Raw genomic sequence first — 22,712 nt, forward strand, 5'->3', positions numbered from 1 at the left:
ACTATGACTGTCGTATGGGAGGCTGATTTTTTAGTTTTATATTTGAGTAAATGTAGATTTTTAAGGTTCAAAGTTCAAGTTTAATTTATTTGCCATTTTACAGCACAGGGCTGCACAATGAAAGGTAAGTTATACATACATATACACACATACACCCTGAAAGTATGTATTTGTATGTCAGTGTAAAGTTCCATTTAATTCATTTATGGTGCAGTGCTGAGGATGAATTGAGTCTGCTCTGCAGTCTGGTGGTGTGGCAGCTGAAACTCCTATATCTCTTCTTAGAAGGCAGCAGGGTGAACAGGCTGTGGCTGTCCTTTAGTATCCTTTGGGCTCTGCAGGCAGATCTTCTGTGCAGTTTTAATAACCCGCTACTGAGCCTTCCTGTCCTGGGCCGTGCACATCCCATGCCAGTTAGTAATGATTCCAGTCAGGATGCTTTCTATTGCTCCTCTGTAAAAGCTGACAAGAACTTTGCACAGGAATTGTCCTTCTTAAGCTTCCTTAAGAAAAACAGGTGTTTCTGAGCTTTCTTCACCAGCATGGAGATGTAAGAGGATCATGTCAGGTTCTCTGTGATGCTGATTCCCAGGAGCCTGAAACTGTTCACCTGCTCCACCTCAGCTCCACTGATGTAGACAGGAGCGTGTGTCTTTTTTTTATTTTTTTTTACATTTAGTCTACATTTATTGTATAAAGAAACAGTACGGTGTGTTAAAGATGTAATCCTACTGATGAAGCTCCAAAAATGGTTCAGAGTTTACTCTTGGAAACAGCAGATGATGAAACTATCTCACCACATTAGTGGCTGTTCTGTAGGTTTCCATCATATCGCATGGTGTTAACAACCTTTGAGATGATTGAAATCAACATGTTTCACCTTGTGGCTTAGGCTCACTCACTGAATGGAGTACCATTCACATTTGACCTTCATTTTCAAGCTCATGAAGGGAGCTCCATTGACTAGTGATGACATTTTGCATTTTCTGTCAAAAATCAGTACATACATACAAAAAAACTTTTTATTCAAGGGCCTTGGTGCATAAGTTTGCTGCATCGGACGAAGGGGGGGTTACACCCTGGACAGGTTGCCAGTCCATCGCAGGGTTCTTTTTATCAAATATTTAAAAATAATAATAATTTAATGTTTAATACCTTGCAAGTGATTTTCATGTGCAAAGACTGCAGTTCACAAATTACCTTCTTAATTATGACAAATCTAGTACTGTATACATTTTTCATCATATTTGCTTGTTTTAATGGTTATAGAAAGTATGCATGTGGACAGCTCTTGTATGTGTTTATGTGTATGTATGGGCTATTATATATGTTATTTTAGCTCTCAGATTTTAACATGTCCCAATCTGAATACATAGGCCGATAAAGTATGTACACTCACATGAACACACAGGAGCCAACATAGTTTCAGAATTTATTTGTTGAATTAATTTTTTGCATCTCTTTTAGCAGACAGTCTTAATTATACATTCAAACACTCGTCATATTATGTATCAAACTGATGTGAAGTGTAAAGAATGGTGTGTTGTTTGGCTCATGCTGATGCTGGAGGTCACACTCCTGCAGTCCTGTTGTTCACCACATCACAGTGTTCATATTGGTCCAATATGCAGTCCAATACTGCAGCCTTTTTGACAGGGAACGCGCTTCCAAATTTACCCTCCCGCTGCGCTCGCTCACTGTACCTTAAAAAAGCGCGTGCGCGGCTGAAGGTCACTTAAACACAAAAGGCTTTCAGCGCTGCGGTCCAATATAGCGCATGCGCGCTGCCGGAGGACTGCTTCACAGACCGCAATATGGCGAGAATGCCTGCCAGCGGAGACACGGAGCAGGAGCAGATGAGCTGCCCCGAGAGAAGAAGGGATGAGGATAATGAGGAGGACGAAGAAGATGAGATCCAGGAGATCCAGATCACCGGGGAGGAGGAGGACGAGGAGTCCGATAGAGATGGTGTGGAGCTGGAGTGGGAGTCAGAAAACACAGTGCTGGACTCCAGCGGTTCCGCCGTGGAGACACAAGCGGTCGTTATGCGGAGTATGGACCGAGGAGAGGAGGAGGAAGAGGCGGACCGCTTCAGCAGTAGCATCCCCGCTGGGCTGGAGTCTCACCTGGAGGGAGACCTTCAGCGGTCAGAGCGGAACAGACTGAGCGAGAACACCCGCCTGGCCACCCGTTATGCGGTGAGGATCTTCAGGGAGTACCTCAATGAGAAGGACCAAAGTCCAGACTTTGAAACTCTGGACAAGGAGGCGCTCTGCGCGGTGCTGCGCTCCTTTTACGCGGAGGCGCGCTCCAAAAGTGGACAGTTGTACAGCAAGTCATCCCTCATCAGCATCCGGAGCTCACTGAACCGGTACCTGAACGAGCCGCCCTACTGCCGCACCTTGGACCTCACCAAGGACCCAGAGCTGCGCAGCGCCAACCTCACTCTGGCAGCAGTCATTCGGAGGCTGGAGGAGCAAGGCGCCGGTCCCGTGGTGCAGAAGCAAGCCATCACGCGCTCGGACCTGCGGAAACTATACGAGTCCTCTGTTTTCAACACAGACACGCCGTTCGGGCTGCTCAACAAAGTCTGGTTCGAGACATGTATGTATTTCTGCACCAGGGGTCGGGAGAACCAGCGGGAGCTGGAGGAGGACTCTTTCGGCCTGGCTGTGGATGAGGACGGGAGAAAGTTTGTTTATTTTAAAGCTCTCGGACCGTACCACAAGTCTCGCTCCGCCGCCTGGACCAAAAAGCGTCCGGACGCCGACGAGGACACCTTGCCGCGGATGTATGAGACGGACACGGAGCAGTGTCCGTATGCCAGCTTCGTCCGGTACGTGTCTAAACGGAACCCGCTGTGCAGGGCGTTCTTCCAGCGGCCCCGGGACCACTGCTGCGCGAGCGACGTGACGTGGTACGAGAACAAAGCCATCGGTAAGAACCTGTTGGGCACGAGGATGCAGATGTTGTCGCGTGCTGCCAAGCTCTCCAAGACCTACACCAACCACTGCATCGGTGCCGTCTCCATAGCAACGCTCAACAGCATCGTGGGCGCCGCGGGCTCCAGGCCAACGACGACGCTTTACGTTGCCTCGGAAACGGTCAACGGTCACGCGCAGTCTCACCTCCAGCTCGTGATTCCGTACCTCCGCCGGGTAACAGACGCTGCGGATGTGAAGCCGCACCGGACAACGACAACAACGGCAGCAACAATCAACACATCAACAACAGCAGCTGCCAGCAGAGCCAGCGCGGAGGAGGACCCGGAGGCTCCGTACGCCAAGAAGCTGTGCGTGCGCCCCGGGACGGAGTCGCCTGTGGAGCGGAACGAGAGCGAGCCGGAGCCTGCGAGAGCCAAGGAGTCCCATATTCATACACAGCCCGCCGTCCGGTCCCCGGTCGCTGTGCCCACGCAGGTAACATAGGAAATGTGATAGTTATCATCTTCAGCAGCAGCTCGTGCGTAAGCTGCGCCGCAGGCAAGTCAAAACATGGAGTCCTGTATGAGTAACACTGTGCGGATAAGATACAGTCCATACGAGTAGTGAAGCAGTGTAACGTGTCTTTGTGCACATATATTACATTACAGTGTAGGAAACATCAAAGTGTTGATGAGAGAGATGAAACAGTGTGTAAACAGATGATTTTTTTTTGGTGGAGAAAATATTAATATTTGTTTGAATGTAGTTTTCCCATGTTTAGTGGTAAACCACAGTGGAAATACATAGCCTACTGATGATTACTATTTTTGAAAGGATTACACATTTACAGGCCCTGTGTGTAGCCTATTAGAAAATCCCTCACTTATTTAAACTTGAGCCAACAAAGTCATTTAATAGATGCTGCACTTAGTAAAGTAGCTTCATCTATGTGTAATATGAAAGATGTTGCTGGTAGTTACACCCACACAGAAATATCACCCAACTCTGCAGTCCTCTTCAGCTCTACAGAGCCTTTAGCCTCAGCTCAGTGTTTTGTTTATGCTGCTCAACTTTACTGCTTGGATCCACTCTCATATAGAGGACTGATTCTGACAAATTCAGAAATACATAGAGAAATAAATAAATGCTCAATAAATAAATAAGCATCCGATTAAATGCACAAAAAATAAAATAGATAAATAAATATAGGCAGTAATTAAATTATACAATGACACATAAATGTATATATCTTTACTTATTCACCTTTGTAATAATTACCTTATTATTTATTGTCCGTTATAATCTTCAACTTTATTTATTAATTACTTATTTTTTAAATGTATTTATATATGTGTGTTTTAATATTTTTGTCTGTTTTATTTTTGCCTACATTTATTTATCTACTTTCTTTTTTGTGCATTTAATCGGATGCTTATTTATTTATTGAGCTTTTAATTATTTCTGAATTTGTCAGGATCAGTCCTCCATAATCTCACAGCCCTCACGAACCTTACTTCCAGCAGCAGCAGGCAGCTGTTTTCAGTGAAAAAGCTGTAAAATCTCACTGCACTACCTGCTCAGTGCTAAACAGCAGACAGGCACAATAAGAGACTTGCCAGTGTAAAAGTAAACTAGCATGAAACAATTGGAGCAACTAGCAATACCTATCTCTTTAGATAGGTATGTTTCTCAGGAGTTCATGGAGAGTTCCACCATCAACCACCATCTTTTTAGCTCAAAAGTAAAGTGGATGTTAGATTTTTATTTATCAGGTGGCCAGACACACAACTACAAATGTTGTTCTCCTGTCCCAAAATGGGCAAAAAGTTATTTAATGCAGCTCTATTAACCTAAGCAAATATTACAGAGGGCTTAATGTGCCCTGCTGATAAAAATTTGTATTTTAGGTTATATATTTGTCGGACCTATGGGATTACTGTTCCATCAATACAGTCTGTCACGTAGGTGTCTCCAAGGCTACCTTTTCAATGAGCCAATCGGGGGAGAACCAAACTAAAAGGAGAATGAATTTTGGATTTACATTCATCAGACATGATTTTAAAAGAATGCTGATGCTGCTGATGTGTATGCTGGATGTGTACATAGTGTTTGTTAATGTGTTTGCTCCGAAATTTTGATGATATAAGTGATATTTTCAGTGTGTCAGTGTTTTGTTATGTTAATGTTAATTCATATAGTAAAGATAGTTACTGAAAGCTGCAGGCGAGCTAACGCGTCGGCTAAATGCAGTAAATGTACCGTGATCATGTAACGAGCGTGGATTAGTTCAACCTGCAGCTGATAAAACTATTACTGTAATGTTGCAGTAGGGGTTTACCTGGGTTTCCAGTATATTGTGTGAAGCTGTCTCCCTGTCTGTCTGTAGCCGCTGTCACTCTGCCTTTTTTCCGGGAGGATTGTGCCGATATGCGGCTGGCTGCGCTGAACGAAGTAACGTTACGGAGTCGGTGTTGATCTGCCTCTGAGACGGGAACGTTGAAGTAACAGAGCCTGAACATGTCTGAGTGAAAAGCCACAGCCTGCATGCTGGTGTTCCTGCGTTTATTGCAGGATTTCTGTATGACAGTGTCTGTGTTTCGGATTATGCTTGCTCATGAGTTCAAGCGAGCACACTTACAAGCACACACCTGGTTGAAATCTCAGAACCACACCGCTAGTGGCCGCTGAAAACTACATAATGCCCCTTTAAAGTAGTTCAGAACAGTCCTCACACAGCCAGACTTTAAGTCGCAGACTTGAGGTTGACCTTGCATGAACAGAAGACAATAAAGTACAACTGAACAGGTTTGAAGAGAGCAGTCTGGAACAGAATTAAAGAAAACAGCACAAAAGTCTAGAAGAGAGCTGAGTGAGAGCCCAGGCCAGGGGACCTTTGTTTCCAGCCTGTCAGGCACTGGCCTCATACCAGACTGCCAATTGCTTGCCAGGCACCTGGCATTGTAAAGAAGCCTGCAAGGCAAACTAAAATAGCTGGTGCTCTGACAGAGCAAAGCCATATCTATGTGCCTGACAGGCTGTCCTTGTATTTATTTGCTTCCTGTAAGGCTTCTGGCATTATCTGCTAGTCCTGAGGCTGCCTGGCAGCTATGATTCTAAATCAGCACTTCTCTAAAACTTTACCTACTGGGTTAAGCCTGCCAGCCCTCTCACAGGATGTCACAGTGTAGAGTGTGATTTGGCTCATGTCAGAGGAAATGTAGCCTTGGAGACAACTGCCTGACAGACTGTATTGATGGAACAGTAACCCCACAGGCCTGATAAATAAATAACCTAAAAAACTATTCTATATCAGCAGGGCACATTGAGCCCTCTGTAATATTTGCTATTGGTTATAGAGCTGCATTAATGCTTTTTGGCCACTTGGGGACAACAGAACAACATGTAAACACAACAGATCAGTGGTGAGGCCCCTGCCACACAGAGCACATCTTATCAGTGGGAAGGAGGCTAAAGAGACAAGACCTCTAAAACAACTCATACAAGTGTTTTCTGATCTGCCCCCATCAGCAGGAGCTGTGTCGTCATAACCGTTATGAATCCCTGTTGATACATAAGTATTTTGTTAAGGTTAGGGAAACAGCATGGTTTGGGTTAAAATGATTACTTTGTTCTATAACAATGTCACCAGACTTCCTCCTTTGCTCCCATCATTATTCCTTCAGCTGCTCGTTTGCTTTTACTTGAACTTTGCTGAAATGTCTGATGCTGTCATTTTCCTGTGGGGACAGTCTGTAGAGAGAAGGCACTGTCTAATGCTTTCTTCACATAACTTTGTGTCTCTACCACATTGGTGTAATGATAATATAAATTATTATCTTCTATTTAAATTGTGAACTTACGTAGTCCCATATTAAAATACCAACTGATGCGGGACAATTTCATCAGCTGTGAATAATACTAATAATTCTACTATTGCTTTTATACGTGTACTACCACTACTATATGTGTCTATGTGTGTGTGTGTTTTTTTGTGTACCAGGATAGCCGTGGCAGCTGCAGCAGTATGTCGAGTCAGCAGCTCGTCTCTTTGTCTCCTGTGTCTCCTCTGGGCTCCGCCGGCATTCCCACACCAGCCAAGCTCACCAAAACCAACGCACCTGTCCACATTGATGTAGGAGGACATATGTACACCAGCAGCCTGGCCACCCTCACCAAGTACCCTGAGTCACGGTAAGAGACGCACATCCACAATGAAAAAACAATCCTTAAAATACCTTGAACTCCTGAAAACGCCCCGAAAATCTTACTCTAAATCAAGGTATTTGGTATGATTGTTGTCGTGTCACGATGGTTGTCAACCTTAATTTGTCCATTCATTTGAAAAGGCAAAAACTAAACCACTAGAGCAGGGGTCAGCAACCCTCCTGAGCCACATGTAGCTCTTTAGCCCCACTCTAATGGTTCCTTGACTTTGTCACTGTTGTAGGCTTAAAGTCATCCTTTAGATACTGAACCCCGAATTGCCCCTGGCGGCTGTTCCGCCAGTGTATGAATGTGTGTGAATGTTAGTTTCTGTTTGAGCACTTAGGCTCAGTGAGTGAATGTTGGATGCAGATGTAGTGTAAAAGCGCTTTGAGTGGTCGAAAAGACTAGAAAGGCGCTATACAAATACAGAGCATTTACATTTACATCCTAGTCAACTAGTATCCTAGTATTCAAGTATTCAACTGTAAAAACATGTACACTGGATCAAAAATTTCTTCACTTTCTCAACTAACATGTGCGTCATCATGCTACATCCTGCTGCCAAACTCTATAGCGTATAGTGTCTTCAGTGGGTAGGCTGTTCTCCTCATATAGCTATGGATTCTAAATCCAAAAAAAGAAAAATCTCAGAGAACAGAAAATTTAGCAGTGTGTGGGTAGATTTGTATGTTTTCACCACCACTCCTGCTGGCTTACCAGAATGTTTGAAATTGCGGTACTTGAATACTTTTATAAATGCACCAAGACATTGCATTGGAAATACAAAGTTACAAATAATCAGAAATAGCCTATAAGCATACTGCAGCCACCTTGTGGTAAAACATTTGAATAAATAGACACATTAGTAATATTGAGGAGCTAATTTAGACAATAGGCTGTGTAACCTGCATTTAAAGGGCTTTTATGCAGCTCCAAGCAGGTTTATTTTTTTCTAGCCAAAAGTAGCTCTTCAGATAGTAAAGGTTGCCGACCCCCACCCTAGAACATGAAAATGAAAGCCCTTAAATAACTAAGTCAGGAGATTTCAAGTAGTTTGTCACTTTTACATAATTTGCACATTATTTGACAAATCCAGTCATTATCAAATGAAAGTGTTATAAAGGTAAGCATTTGGCTTTACAATTACATTAGGGGTCTGAATTATATCCAGGTGCAAATTAATAACATTTTAAGGGACTCAGGTTCAGGTATATAAATTGTTTATCTGAGATTTGGGCTAAAATTACTTACAAGTACGTAACTTTTGACTGTTTTAAACCCGTAGTTTTCACTTCACTGATAGCACACATGGTCATACTGGCAGAAAGAGGAAAGTACCCATACACCAATCCGCCATAACATATTAACCACCTGCTAGTCATAAAGTAGGTCTCCTTTTGCCGTCAAAACAGCCCTGACCCGTTGAGGCCTGGACTTCACTGTGTATGATGTTCCCACATCCTTTTTTATTAGAGCCAGCATTACATTTTTCAGCAATGTAACCTTCAGTAGCTTGTCTGTTGGATCAGACCGCAAGGGCCAGCCTTGGCCCATGACCCTGTCACTGGTTCACTGCTTTTCCTCCTTGGACCACTTCTGATAGGCACTGATCCCTGCAGGCCGGTTTGGAGATGCTCTGACCCAGTTCTCTAGCCATCTCAATTTGGCCCTTGTCAAAGTTGCTCAAGTCCTCCTTATGCTTTCCCATTTTTACTGCTTCTAACATATCAACTATAATGACACCATGTTCACCCACTGACAGGTGCCACTGTAATGAGATAACAAGTGCTATTCACTTCCCCTGTCAGTGGTCAGAATGTTATACCTGATGGGTGTATTTCCACCCTCCACTGGTATCAGAATACAGCAGTGGATGATGGGAAATAAAGGCTGCTGCGACATCTCTGTCACTATACCTAATACATTCAAATAATATTGAAAATTGGCTGTGTGTACTTAAAAATCTGTCAACAAGTTCTGAACATGGAGCTGCTGCAGTACATTTTAGGACATCTGTGGCCAGCAGACATGACAGCCTCCCCAACATTTGGTTGGTATTTGATGAAGAGCCTCTCTGTTTTTTTCGTTTCTGGCAGGATTGGTCGTCTGTTTGATGGAACGGAGCCCATAGTGTTGGATAGTCTAAAGCAGCACTACTTTATCGATCGAGACGGCCCCATGTTCCGCTACATACTTAACTTCCTCCGGACCTCAAAACTCCTCGTCCCTGATGACTTCAAAGTGAGTGTCTGTCTAGAGCTTTGATCAGGTACTACCACAGTTAATTAATGCAGCGTGTCTGACCAGTCCCAAACCAATAAACAAAGACTGTCAGAGGGAGGAGACTATAGACCACTTACAGAAACTATCAGTAACAGTAACTAGAGTATACTGTTATTCTTTGAGACCCTGTCAGTGAGCAATGCCTTGCTAACAAACATTCCTTTGTTATACTGTTGTATATAAGTCACATCTTTTCTTTACTGTAATAACTTTCTATATACTTGATGCATTTTAAAGCTACTATGTGTAGATTTTGTATGTGATTATAGCACCCAAGTGCAGACACTGAGCACAGGAGACAAGGTACATTTTTAACAGTTCATTCAACAACAGGTGGAATTTGAGTTGGGCTGTAGAAGAACAGTGTGAACAGGGGCCAGACAGGTTGCTGTGGCATATCTGTTCCAGGAAACAGGTTGGCTGAGGATCCGCGGTGTGTGATTGTTGGCGTGCATCCCAGAGTCTTATAAAGTAGAGAAAGATAACAAGTGTTACCAAAACGAGTTGACAACAAGAAATAACTAGAAATGATAGTGTCTAGGAAACTAGGGAGGCGATGTACAGTACCACAAGTGGCACAAAATAATCTGATGATGAGTCGCAGGAATTCATCACATTCACACAAACAGACAGGAGGGAAGGGAACACAGAGGAGACAGGCCAAAAACCCAGAGTCACAGCCCTGGCTATAGCAGGCATATGTTTTTGTTTGTAGAAAAATGAAAATTAATGCAGTCTATTTGTTGCTTTCAGCCTTTGTACTTCCACTAAAGAGGAACTAAAGTAGACAATTTTAAACTACACAGAGTGGCCTTAATTATGCATTCAGTATGTCAGCTGTCAACTGTTTAGCTGCGGCAACCTCAGGGTCTGAAAAGTGAAGCCAAAGCAGAGTGCATTCTTTATATTGGCCAGGAGGGGGGCGACTCCAGTGGTTGCAAAAGGAAGTCAGCTTGTATAGATGTCTATGAGAAAATGAAAACAAAAGTGGTTTCAGTAGTGGCAGGATGATGGGGAGCAGTGAGAGGGACAGAGAGTGCATGAGGAATCAGAACGCACAGTAGCAAATAGTCAATAAAAGTAAAGTAATAAATAATTGTAATGGTTGTGGTTATAATACAAATATCAAGAAAAATGAATAATAGCAATGCTACTGATAGCAATAGTAATGGTTCAGGACTCACCTGAGCCAGCCCTAACTATAAGCTTTATCAAAGAGGAAAGTCTTAAGCCTACTCTTAAATGTGGAGATGGTGTCTGCCTCCTGAACCCAAACTGGAACCTGGTTCCACAGGAGAGGAGCTTGATAGCTGAACGCTCTGGCTCCTAGTCTACTTTTGGAGACTCTAGGAACCACAAGTAACCCTGCATTCTGGGAGCGCAGTGCTCTGGTGGGGTAGTAAGGTACTATGAGCTCTTTAAGATAAGATGGTGCCTGACCATTAAGAGCTTTGTAGGTAAGAAGAATGATTTTAAATTCTATTCTGGATTTTACTGGAAGCCAATGCAAAGAAGCTAAAACAGGAGAAATGTGATCTCTTTTCCTGGTTCCTGTCAGAACACGTGCTGCAGCATTCTGGATCAGCTGAAGAGTCTTAATGGACTTTTTCGAGCTGCCTGATGATAAAGAATCGCAGCCTAGAAGTAACAAATGCATGGACTAGTTTTTCAGCATAATTTTGAGACAAGATACGCCTCATTTTTGAAATTTTACGTAGGTGAAAAAAGGCGGTCCTTGAAATTTGCGTAATGTGAGACTTAAACGACATGTCCTGATCAAAGATAACTCCAAGATTCCTCATAGTGGTGCTGGAGGCCAGGGCGATGCCATCCAGGGTAACTAGATATCTTTAGATAATGCTTCTCAGAGGTGCTTGGGGCCAGGTACAATAACAGTTTAGTTGTTTAGCTAACTGATTGGTTTCGTCTGGCTTGAACGATAGATATAATTGGGTAGTGTTGGAGAAACACTACTTTAATAAACACTTGTTCAAAAGGGCAACATCCTGTTATTTAGCAGGGGGTGAAAGTCTTTTCAGAAAGAGTTGAATTCTTTTGGTAGATTGACCTTTTCTTCTGCTTTAAAGAAAACACAGACAACTTCTTACTGATTAAATGAGGGCACTTATTTATAACTAATACCTAATAATTAATACATTAGGAATAATAGAGAAAAGAAAAAAAACAACAGATGAATAGCAGATACAGATGAAATAAACCTGATCTTATTGGCAATAGTTAAGTGAAGTATGTGATCTAATGGTGAAAACACAATGTTAAAACACTAACGTAACCCTAGGGCACTTAATCTCTCTAAATGGGAATTAATATATTATTCAACCTCACCTCCTTTTCACAGCACCTGCTGTTTTGAAGCGCTGGCAGAGACGAGATGCTCCAGCTGGCTTTCCTGCGTTGTGTGCAGGATTCAGGCCACCGTACACCGGGGGTGCAGTAACACTTTCAGCTGACTCCTGACTCCTGTGGAGCAGGTCAGGCAGCAAAGATCCGGGCCAAGATGTTGCGGGTTTCTTCTTTTCCAACTTTAGTTGCGTTAGAACACAGAGCAAGCTCCTTTTGAGAATGTCAGCTACTTTCAAAGCTAACTGGTACTCAGGTACAGCTGTGGTTTCCTGGGTTACAAGTTGGTTTGTCAAATAAAATACATCTGAGTACACCAACTTCTTCAGCTAGGCTACGAATTGCGTTTGTCAGATAAAACCAAAAAACAGAGAAATAGTGGCGTATAACTTGTGAGACTAGCAGAAGTGCTTCAGCAGAACTACTCTAGGTTAAAAATGTACATTGGATAATTAGCTGCTGTAATGAAGAATTGAACAAATTTAACTGGGTTGAATTTAGAGCAACAAAGATATGCTACCAGTTACATACAAGCACTGGAAACTGGAAATGAGACAATACGCTTACATGTCCTTTACAGTCTATGCTGCTACCTAAGGTTTAGTACCTCAGCTGTTTACTGATTGACTGGCCAAGTATACATCAAATGACTATACACAAATGTGTGCAACAATGCTAACAATGTTACCATTATTTGCCTTGACACAGTACACAGTATGTGCTATGCCCCAAGGTGGGAGTGGATATATCACAGCGGTGACTATAATATTTCCCTTCAACCTTGACCAGAAATATTTATGCCACCATGTTAGAATACTGAACTCACTGGAATTGATGTTTTTACATAACTAATAAACACACATTTTCAGCAACCATTACATACTTTACAAATCATTCTCTCCAGCTTGGTAATTTGTGTGCTCAATAACCTCTTAACCTTGTGACTGTCTTCATGTTTACATGAGAGTGCACAAATGACACAAGTGAGAGGAACCTCAGACGATGTACACTTAATACGAGATGATTCTAGTTGGAGGAATCCATGAAGCAAATGATCACAATGTCTGATAGAAGCACCCAAGGAGTTACTGTGTGTGTGTGTCTGTGAAGTCGCCTCTTTCTCCTTTCCCTGCCCTCAGTTCCCTATTGCATTCTCATTAGATTCTTCTTACTTCCTGTGTCAAACTCATCACCAAGGTGCACCAACTATAAGCACATCCAGTTTTTGGATGCAGTAAAATCAAACGTCTCGCAGCTCTCAATGTCAAAACCCAGACCACCCGTGCTGACAAGTCGTGTAGTGTGTAGTCTGCATTAAGCTTGATTTAGTCATTTATGCCCTCAAATTATCAATATGTTGAAATATCAGTCAAACAAATGAAGTCTGTTCTGCATAAAGGTGGGAAATTTATCTCTGTGTGACAAATTGTGGTGATTATTGTTATTATAAGTAAAATCACATTTGGTGAAAGGAGTTACTCATGACTGTTATTGCTATTTCTTTTTTGGTTTATGGTTACATGTGTGTATTTGTGTGTGTACCTGTGTGGATGTGTATTTGTGCATGCGTGTGTATTTTTACAAGCTGATCTTTTTTTGCAGGAATACTCACTGCTGTATGAAGAGGCCAGTTTCTTCCAGCTGGCTCCTCTGCAGGCCGAGCTTGAGCGCTGGAGGACTGAACAGGAATACAGGGGAGGGTGTTTGGAGTGTGAGTGTGTCATGATTCACGTGGCTCCAGAGCTTGGTGAGAGGATCAGCATGAGCGCCCACTGGGCCGTGATCGAGGAGGTTTTTCCAGAGGTCAGAAACGTCATGTCCAATTCTTTGAGCACTAGTCGGAACCAGGACTCCACACACATCATTCGCTTCCCACTCAACGGCTACTGCCACCTCAACTCTGTCCAGGTACAAAACACACTCTGGGTTCAAATTTCAAACACAATGTTAGTAAGTGATCAGACAGTAGTGACTAAACTATTCAGTGGTAGCCAGAGTAGACAAACCAACTCCAACAGAGGCCCAGGTATTAATGAACATCTTAAAGCCAAGAGTAGCTCTGGGCCAAAAAAAGGTAAAAACATAGCTGACATTGTCAGTCTTAATTTAATATCTACTGGGTTTTTGGTCTCAGGACTTGGTCACACCAGCATTTATAAACGCAAAATACCAGACAAAAATAAATTAATTCCAATTAAATCATGTGATCAGTAAATGCATTGAATCAGATATCGCAATCACATTGATGTGAAAATAGAAAATAGGGAACATATTTATATTAGCTGTGTCACACCATCCAATTTGATATACTGTAACCCTGCTCTGCCATCGTATGGGGGTATTACTGTACCAATATTCTTTGCAAATGTGTATGAAGAGTTGTGTATCTCAGTCCATATGTGTGCTAACATGCATAAGATATTACATGTGTAAAATAATCTGATAATATGTATGTAAAAAACCTGTAAAAATACAGTACCCTGGGAGGAAATTTTGAGGAGCCACATGAGAGCAAGCTTGGGGAATATCAGTCCGTCGCTTTTGAAAGCCAGGATGGAGAACCTGGAACCTTGTGCCTTCAAAGTAGACAAGCCCAGCAGATGAATCTGAAGGTGATGTGGGCTGGATGCATCCCACTTAGTCCTGATGGTGAAAACCTAAAAGAGTCAGAGAAAACATGGCCACCATAGTCTGAAGGTAGATTACCTTCACTGCTGTCAAGCGAGCGTTGCTAGCTAGTTCCAAACCAGGTGGCAAATGTATTCAAATGTGACGCAGACTAAGCGACACTAGCCTAGCAATTAGCAGAAGTGTGCGGTGTGTTGTCAATGAGACAGAGGAATGCAGGAAATTCTTCACAAATGTGCTGGTTATTCTCCTTGTGGTACTGGTACAACAGCTAGCTAGCCACCGCTGCTTCCCTCCCAGTGTCGCACATAGTGGAGGGAGCGAGCAGGCAGAAATATGTAGGTAAAGATAAACTACAACAATACATGCTTAGACAGACAGTTCAGCAACATCAGATGGTGACCTGGGCTGTGTCCAAAAAGTCAAATAATTTCCTTTCCTTGACCTTGATGGAAAACGTCATGAGGTCAAGGAAAGATGTGAAGTAGAATCCACAAGGACTTAGGAAAAGAGGACCCGCAGGTCTAAGAGAATCCGACTGCTCTTTTCGTGGCGTAATTATGCGATGGCGGATGAAACTACAATGTTCTGAATATGGACTATAAAAGCGCATCTCTGACACTGCGCCTGTGTTGTTTTAATGCAGGCCATCTAAAGGTGGACAACATCGTGGAATATATTAGTACTTCATATTCAAAATAGTAAAAAGGCCTAGGCTATAGGGTAGCCTACCAGTCACTAAATAATGGACAGGGTTTGAGAATTGAGAATGCTTGCTCACACTCACCCTCCTGCCCACCCATATTTATCAACATGAATCCCAATTATTATTATTGTTGTTTGTGTATTACAATGTTTCCCACAGAATGACAGTGTAACTGTAGAGAGAGAGAGAGAGAGAGAGACCGAGCAAGAGGAGGTGCTGAGCTAATATATGCGCTTTTAGAGAGTAAGAAAATGCGGTTAGCGTTGATAATGCTGCGGGCCACCACAAATAAATCAGTGTGTGGGAAACACTGAAATACTGTAATACATTACATTTACTGTAGAGGTCATCCAGCTTGATCAGGGTGTCAGCATCTGTGATTGAAGTAAAATCAATTTATGATATTGCTGAAGGCTGAAAATACATAACGTGAACCTACACGCTACAACATTATCCTCACTTTGATCATATTACAAGACCAGTAACAGCTCCCATGGGTCTCAGTTATTGTTGACAGTCCAGTCCAACACACATACATGTTAGCAAGTTATGGTATGAGAGAGAAAAGGCTTAATAGCCAGTGGTAACTTACATGGTCATCAACATCCTTTATCTGTCGTGGTCGGTGATTTCTTTTTTTTTTATTGTTGTAGAAAATACTTTAAACAATCCGAAACATAAAATGGTGTTGAAACAGCATCGGATTACAGCAAAGCCAAAAGAAAGAAGGAAATTGTGAGGCATATTCAAGTATCATAATGTGCTTCTGTATTGCAAGGATTTTGTTAAATATAAATTGATGGATTTTATCCTTTGAGTTTGAGAACGTGTGTCGCTTTAAATGTTACCGCCGTAAGGAATTGTGGGAATCTAGAAAATACAATGAAAGACAGTTAACACACCCAAACACAGAAAACACAACCAGATACACACATCACAAACTAATACACAACCACACACAGAAACAAGCACGTACAGGCTAGAAATAAATTTAGGATATCTGGAATCACGTTGAAAATAAAATCATGCAGTTTCTCACCTACTCAAAGTGGCATATTCATTTATTTTCACAAGACATATATTCTTCTCTAACTATTCTTCTTGTTTTATGTGGTAGGAGATGAGGGGCAATTGTTTTTTTGTTTGTGTATAGCCCTTAAAGGTGGATATGCTTACATGCTGAACTTGTTTATTCTAATGTACTCTAGTATTTTGTTGATTTTAATAAAACAATTATACAGACGATAGAAGTTGTACTTAAATTTGCAAAACATTGCCTCTAGCAGACTTGACTTAACTGCAGCCTGTAAAGGCGCCATTAGACAGTGCAACAACAATCGTGTAAGTTTATTGCATGTCACACAGACAGCGAGATGGTGTAATAAATGTCAGATTGAGCGATGAATGCATGTTGAATTGTAGCTCTATGATGTGAAGAAAAGTATTCGAGAGCAGAGCCTCAAGATGGCTCTTACAAAATGTCCCACTGGCCAGTTTATTAACTTGATTGTATATTCTGATTAGCTGAATTCTGATTTTATATTTATATTTTATTTATTTTTTAAGTTCTACTGATGACAAAATTTGTGCAGCTATTGTTTTGCTTTACTTGACTTCAGCCCTCCCCTGGAGAAAATGTGTAAATGTATTCCTCAAAGGCTCCATCTCAAATCTCATCCTTGTGTTGCTTTTGTTTCGTTTGTGTGTGACTGCAGGTGTTGGAGCGGTTACAGCAGAGAGGGTTCTGGATCACAGGTTCATGTGGCGGTGGAGTGGACTCTTCCCAGTTTAGTGAATACATTTTACGGAGGGAGGGCCGAGGCAGCAGACACCCCCCGACCCTCATCCGAATCAAACAGGAACTCATGGACTGAACACAGAGTAAATCATGGATGTTCCCCTTTGTGCACACATATCAGCAACTGTTATTTCTCAAACCGAGAACAGCTTCACTTCAGCATGAAAGGAGTCAACAAAATGACCAGATAGAATACACATGATATCTTAAGCTGCAGAGAAAATCCACTACATAGGTGACTGACATGTCAGTGTATCTTTTACTTTACTTAACAGTTGCCAGATTCATTTCAGACAGTAGTATCATTACAGTAAAAAATGAATCCATCATTGCAGGGATTTGCAGGGGATCATGGGAATGTGATCCCAATTTTGAGGTACACTAGCATTAGCATTTCTATTAATATGAAATGGAAGCTAGTACTTGCAGTTAGGATAAAATGTTTTATTATGGGACAATTGTAATGTTATTTATTGCGATAATGTATATTTCTTGAAAATTCAATTGAGAAACCACTGCTAGATAACGTAACCACATGCTAATGTATGGTTTTGTCTAATCCACTGAATTAAATACTGAAAAATCCAGGTACTTCATCACATTGATGCAAAAATTGTGTAAATCGCTACTGCCAGAACAGTCCTGCTCAGTGATTTCCAACATGGCCCACATTGGCCTACCACCACCAGAGATATATAAAGGAGAGCGACTGCAGTAAACAGTATGCCAAAAACTTTAACAGCTGACATATTTCCATTGTTTAATGGTATATATACTTGCCAAACCCTACCATTAGTCATCTTACCACGGTCTCAGACCACATGCTGAGGTTGGACAATTTGCCACATATATAATGCATGAACTTTAACGATGCTGATATTTACTAAATGGTACAAAACCCCAAATAAGACTCCTAGAAGCTACTGTATGTTTGGGAACTGGCTGGTGGCTACAGCTCAAACTGCATGGTTTTCACCAGGGTTTTTCTGCAGTTAACAGATGACTGCATACACATACACGTGTAAGAATATCCTCTCAAGACTTCTTTTATAAATTAAAAAGCATGGACAGATTGATACTTGAATACTGGATTTTTCTGAAATGTTTTCATGAAGTGTAGACACACAGTACATCTAACAAAGACCTCAGCTGTCAGGAGCAAAGAAAAAGTTACTGTCCTGCTGGTAGGAGCGATTTTATCTTTTGGAAGACAATGACAATTACATGGTAAGTTGTGGTGTTCACAGAGAGCACAGACCACTCAGCATCTTCTTTAACGTGCAGGCTGCACATCAACAGAACACACTATTTGTATTTCAAAGGTCTCCTAATATTGTTTTAAAAACAATCTCTTTCCAGCCAAGGCTACTGGTTATAATGTACTGTATGCTGTATAATTGCTGTACATGTTGCAGTGTATAAATCTTTTTTTGCATGTGCGGTCACATTGTTTTGTAATATTTGCAGAGATCATCAGTTATTTTTACCTGGAGCAAGTCTGACATGATTGCATGGCCCAGCAACCCGAGCCAGCGTTATTTCTACATCATGGCTTTGTTGGTGTTTGAATTCTTTTTGTAACATTGGTTTGAAATGTAACAAAACTATTTGAATACCATTTACTGCATTTCTGCCCGCTTTTATCATATTTTCACCTACTTAAAAACAATACATGGTTAATAATAATAATACTAACTTTATTTGTATAGCACTTTTTAGTGCTGTACAATAAAACAAACATCCATACTAAAAAAAATAAAATAAAATGTTAATGACATCCCATTCAAAATCCATAGAGTTTAATATGGACCCACCCTTTGCAGCGGTCTACAAGGTTTAGGAGTGTATTCATGGGAATTTTTGACCATTCTTCTAGAAGCGCATTTGTAAAGTTAGGCACAGATGTTGGACGAGAAGGCCTGGCTCGCAGTCTCCGCTCTAATTTATCCCAAACGTATTCTATCGGGTTGAGATCAGGACTCTGTGCAGGCCAGTTACGGTCTTCACACCAAACTCGCTTATCCATGTCTTTAGGGACCTTGCTTTGTGCTCTGGTGTGCAGTCATGTTGGAACAGGAAGGGGCCATTCCCAAAAGTTGTGAGCATGAAATTGTCCAAAATGTCTTGGTATGCTGAAGCATTAACAGTTTCTTTCACTGGAACTAAGGGGCCAAGCCCAACCCCTGAAAAACAACCCCACACCATAATCCCCCCTCCACCAAATTTAACACCTGGCACAATGCAGTCAGGCAAGTACTGTTCTCCTGGCAACCGCAAACCCAGACTCTTCCATCGGATTGCCACACAGAAGCATTATTCATCACTCCAGAGAACACGTCTCCTCTGCTCTAGTGTCCAGTGGCGCCGTGCTTTACACCACTGCATCCGATGCTTTGCATTGCACTTGGTGATGTAAGGCTTGGATGTAGCTGCTCGGCCCTGTAAACTCATTCCATGTAGCTACGCACTGTTCTAGAGCTAATCCAAAGGCCTGTAGCTATTGACTCTGTAGAAAGTTGGCGACTTCTGCACACTGTGTGCCTCAGTGCTCTTTCGCAAATGTCTGTAGAAGTAGCCTGCATGCCAAGGCTTGATTTTATACACCTGTGGCCATGGAAGTGATAGGAACACCTGAATTCAAAGAATCGGAGGGGTGTCCTAAAACTTTTGGCAATATAGAGTATAATGTTTATAAAAACGCCATACGATGGAAGTGAGCTGTAGTCTATAGATGTTTCCCTTACTACAGTAATACCTACAGAGCATTGCAGTAGTCGAGTCTTGAGAAAATAAAGGCATGGAGGACCTTCTCTAAATCAGCAGAGGAGAAAAATGTTCTAATCTTTGTTAGCTGTCTCAGCTCGACAAAACAGGACAGCACCACTTTGGTCACCTTAGCATCAAAAGACAGCTCTGAGTCAAAAATGGTTGCCAAGGTTGTGTGCTTCTTTCTGAATGTTATCTGAAAGGATAGGCAGGAGATTATTAAGGTAGCTAGTGCTGGGTCCAACGGGGGCAAATACAACTATTTCTGATTTAGTTTCGTTTAACTGAAGAAAGTTATTAGACATCCAAGCATTTATCTCAGCAAGAGAGAAACATCGGTAGAACCAGGCCTTAACGGGACATACAACTGGATGTCATCTGCAGAGAAATGGAAATTAATATTATAAGTCTGAATGATTTGCCCTAGGGGTAACATGTGAAGTGCCCCCAAGCTCGACCCCTGGGGGACCCTAAAAAACAGAGGAGCATGAGAAGAGGAGGCTTCTCCAAGGATCACAGAAATTACCTATTTGACAGATTGCAGACAAACCAATCCAGGGCCACATCACTGATGGCAACATAGTCACGCTGAGCTGAGGTCAAGAAGAATTAAAAGAGAATATATTCCTGAATCAGCTGCAAGCAGCAAATCATTGGTGACCTTAATCAGAGCAGACTCAGTACTGTGTAAGTAGCGGAAACCTGATTAAACTTTTCAAAAGTTTGATTATTGTTCAAAAAGGAAATTAACTGATGAAACAATTTTATTGTAAAATCTTGGATAAAATGGCAGCTTGGAAATGGGTCTAAAATTACTTAAAACAGAGGCATCTAAAGAGGGCTTTTTAATGATGGCTGGGCCAACCGTGTGAAATACAGCTTTTAAAAACCAAGTCTGAATGCAGTCTGAAGGGCAGGTAGATGATTTAGACAATGCAACAGTGTGTTCCAGGGTTCCTGCTGAATCTCCACGACTTAAAAAAAAAAGTAATTAAGAAATTCTTCACATTTTTCCGGAGAAGATTCACCTGGCTGTATGGGTGCAGGACCAATTACTGAATATAAGTTGGACACATTATCCACACATAAACCATAGGTGACCAAAGTGTGTGACCTTTGTTATGTGTGGGCTGCTTTATATATTGGACCAAGTTAAAAGACTCTGAGTTTGATCAAAACAGAGATAAATGAGGATGAAGACAGACAACAGACATGACAATCTCCAAGAATAAGAACACATAAAATGGACTGTTTGTTCTTTGAATTAAAACTAAGACACATACGCTGTTGTCCCATCAGCTGGGCGGATTTAGTAAATAGTCATGTTTAAAATGTTCATTCATTTCCTAAAACAGCTTCTCATTGTAGTTTCTACCAAACAGAAAGAAACAGGCCTCAACCAAGCAATAAATGTGCTGTTCTCTTGCTGAACTTGCACTTAACCATATTAAATGAAAGTAACATTAATATAAAGAAATTGAACTTCGAAAGGTTCTTTATGAATACTTGACTGATAATTTTTCATTGCTAAAGAATTGTGTTTGTCACTGAGAACAGGAGTTGAACTGATTTATTTTAAACCTAAGATATTTTTTCTAGAGCATCAACAGTAAAGTCCTATATTCACACTAGGACTCAATATCTCACTGGAAACAAATCTAAAATGTCATGTCATGTAAAATAAATAGCTTGATATTCCTGACATCAAAATACTGAGTGAAGTTTAAAAAGAACACCGACATCAGTCAGTCCTTCTTCCTGTGTGTGTGTACCCTCAATCAAACACAGAATAGAGAAGCTAACGTGACCATATACAACAATATGTGGAGAACATAGTAATTTTTCTTTTCATTCAGGTAAGATGCTGATAAACACCACAGTCCTCCAAAATATTCTGATCTTGGCACAATATGCATGAGTGGTTATTGATTCCATGTTGATTGTTCTGTAGTTGTTACAGTTTAATCAATGCAAATGCTTCCCCAAAACACATTTAAAATAGACATGGACTTCATAATCCAATCAACAAATAAAAAACCTTTCAAAATCATCTTTAGGAGAACATTTTTAAATTTTATTGGATTTTAGACTTTGAAATGATTAAAAGTTCTAAAGTAGGTTTTGGGGACCGGGCTACTGGCAACACCATGTTAAACATAAGGCATTGGTGGCAATCTTTATACCATAGGATAAGATTAGATCAAGAGTTTGACATTTTGAGTGTGCAGGTCGAGTCAGAGCATGTAATAAGATAAATCACTTTAGAAGATTTTTGAAATCAAGGGAGATGTCAGGGCAAAAGGTATGGATAAGAAAGTCAGAAAGGATCAGAACCAGAACCACAGACCAGGATATTTTACTTTAAAAGGAAGGATTTCTTAACAGCCCCAGCTCACTGCTGGAGAATTTGTAGCTTTCTTTGTGTAAAAGACACCACCACCCCTGCCCGTTAGTCTGGGCGGCTTAAAAACAATAGCCAGGTGGGTAGTAGAACATGATCATTTGGTGTCAGCCAAGATTCTGAGACAAGGCAGAGATCTGAATCATTTGAAAAGACAATTTTTGTTACATAAAAAAAATAATTCACAAATAATCTCCTGCAGAGTTGATAAACAAACACAATTATGATTAAATCTGACATACCTGTTTTTGATAACTGCTGCTGCCCCATTTGCACAGTGGTCTTCTACTACAAATGGTCTTAATCTTGTGTGAGAATCTTTTGAACACTATCAAGGAGGGCTTGTACAGGATAATCAGCATGGACAGATGTTGTTCATGAAAGACACAAACCTTTCTGTGTGGAAATGTGTGCCCTTTTTGTTGGGGTGTAGTATGGGCAAGTCTCTCCTACTCCAAAATATATTGAAGTGATCATTAAAGCTGAAACTGGTGACAGAACACAGGCCCTGAAGCTACTGATTAAAACCCAAAAGCAAACTAAAAGCTTCACCCTTTTCTAGGAAAGGGCCAAGATATTTCACCTTTTTACCCAGACAGTTGTACCCACTTGAACGAAGACTGTACGGGCGGATGGATG

At 41.4% G+C, this 22,712-nt stretch overlaps 1 protein-coding gene across 1 annotated transcript; it reads left to right on the forward strand.

Moving 5' to 3' along the window:
* The first annotated feature begins 1,551 nt into the window (after positions 1 to 1,551).
* Positions 1,552 to 17,908, forward strand: LOC119918625. The gene is made up of 5 exons (XM_038739380.1): positions 1,552 to 3,419; positions 6,925 to 7,115; positions 9,227 to 9,371; positions 13,377 to 13,682; positions 16,824 to 17,908. The coding sequence occupies exons 1-5, from the start codon at positions 1,815 to 1,817 to the stop codon at positions 16,980 to 16,982; spliced, it is 2,406 nt and encodes an 801-aa protein (XP_038595308.1). The 5' UTR covers positions 1,552 to 1,814; the 3' UTR covers positions 16,983 to 17,908.
* Positions 17,909 to 22,712: the final 4,804 nt, after the last annotated feature.

This window comes from Micropterus salmoides, unplaced genomic scaffold (assembly GCF_014851395.1).
Source record: "Micropterus salmoides isolate LMB-PRFRI ecotype aquatic unplaced genomic scaffold, ASM1485139v1 Ms_hic_scaffold_2317, whole genome shotgun sequence".
In the NCBI taxonomy this organism is placed as follows: Eukaryota; Metazoa; Chordata; class Actinopteri; order Centrarchiformes; family Centrarchidae; genus Micropterus; species Micropterus salmoides.

What these genes read in the sequence shown, in the direction of transcription:
- LOC119918625 (XM_038739380.1), top strand. Translation starts at nt 1,815, where the DNA reads ATGGCGAGAATGCCTGCCAGCGGAGACACGGAGCAGGAGCAGATGAGC. An exon ending in ACCAAGTACCCTGAGTCACG is followed by an intron (nt 7,116 to 9,226) that starts GTAAGAGACGCA and finishes CGTTTCTGGCAG; the next exon opens with GATTGGTCGTCTGTTTGATG. An exon ending in TCGTCCCTGATGACTTCAAA is followed by an intron (nt 9,372 to 13,376) that starts GTGAGTGTCTGT and finishes CTTTTTTTGCAG; the next exon opens with GAATACTCACTGCTGTATGA.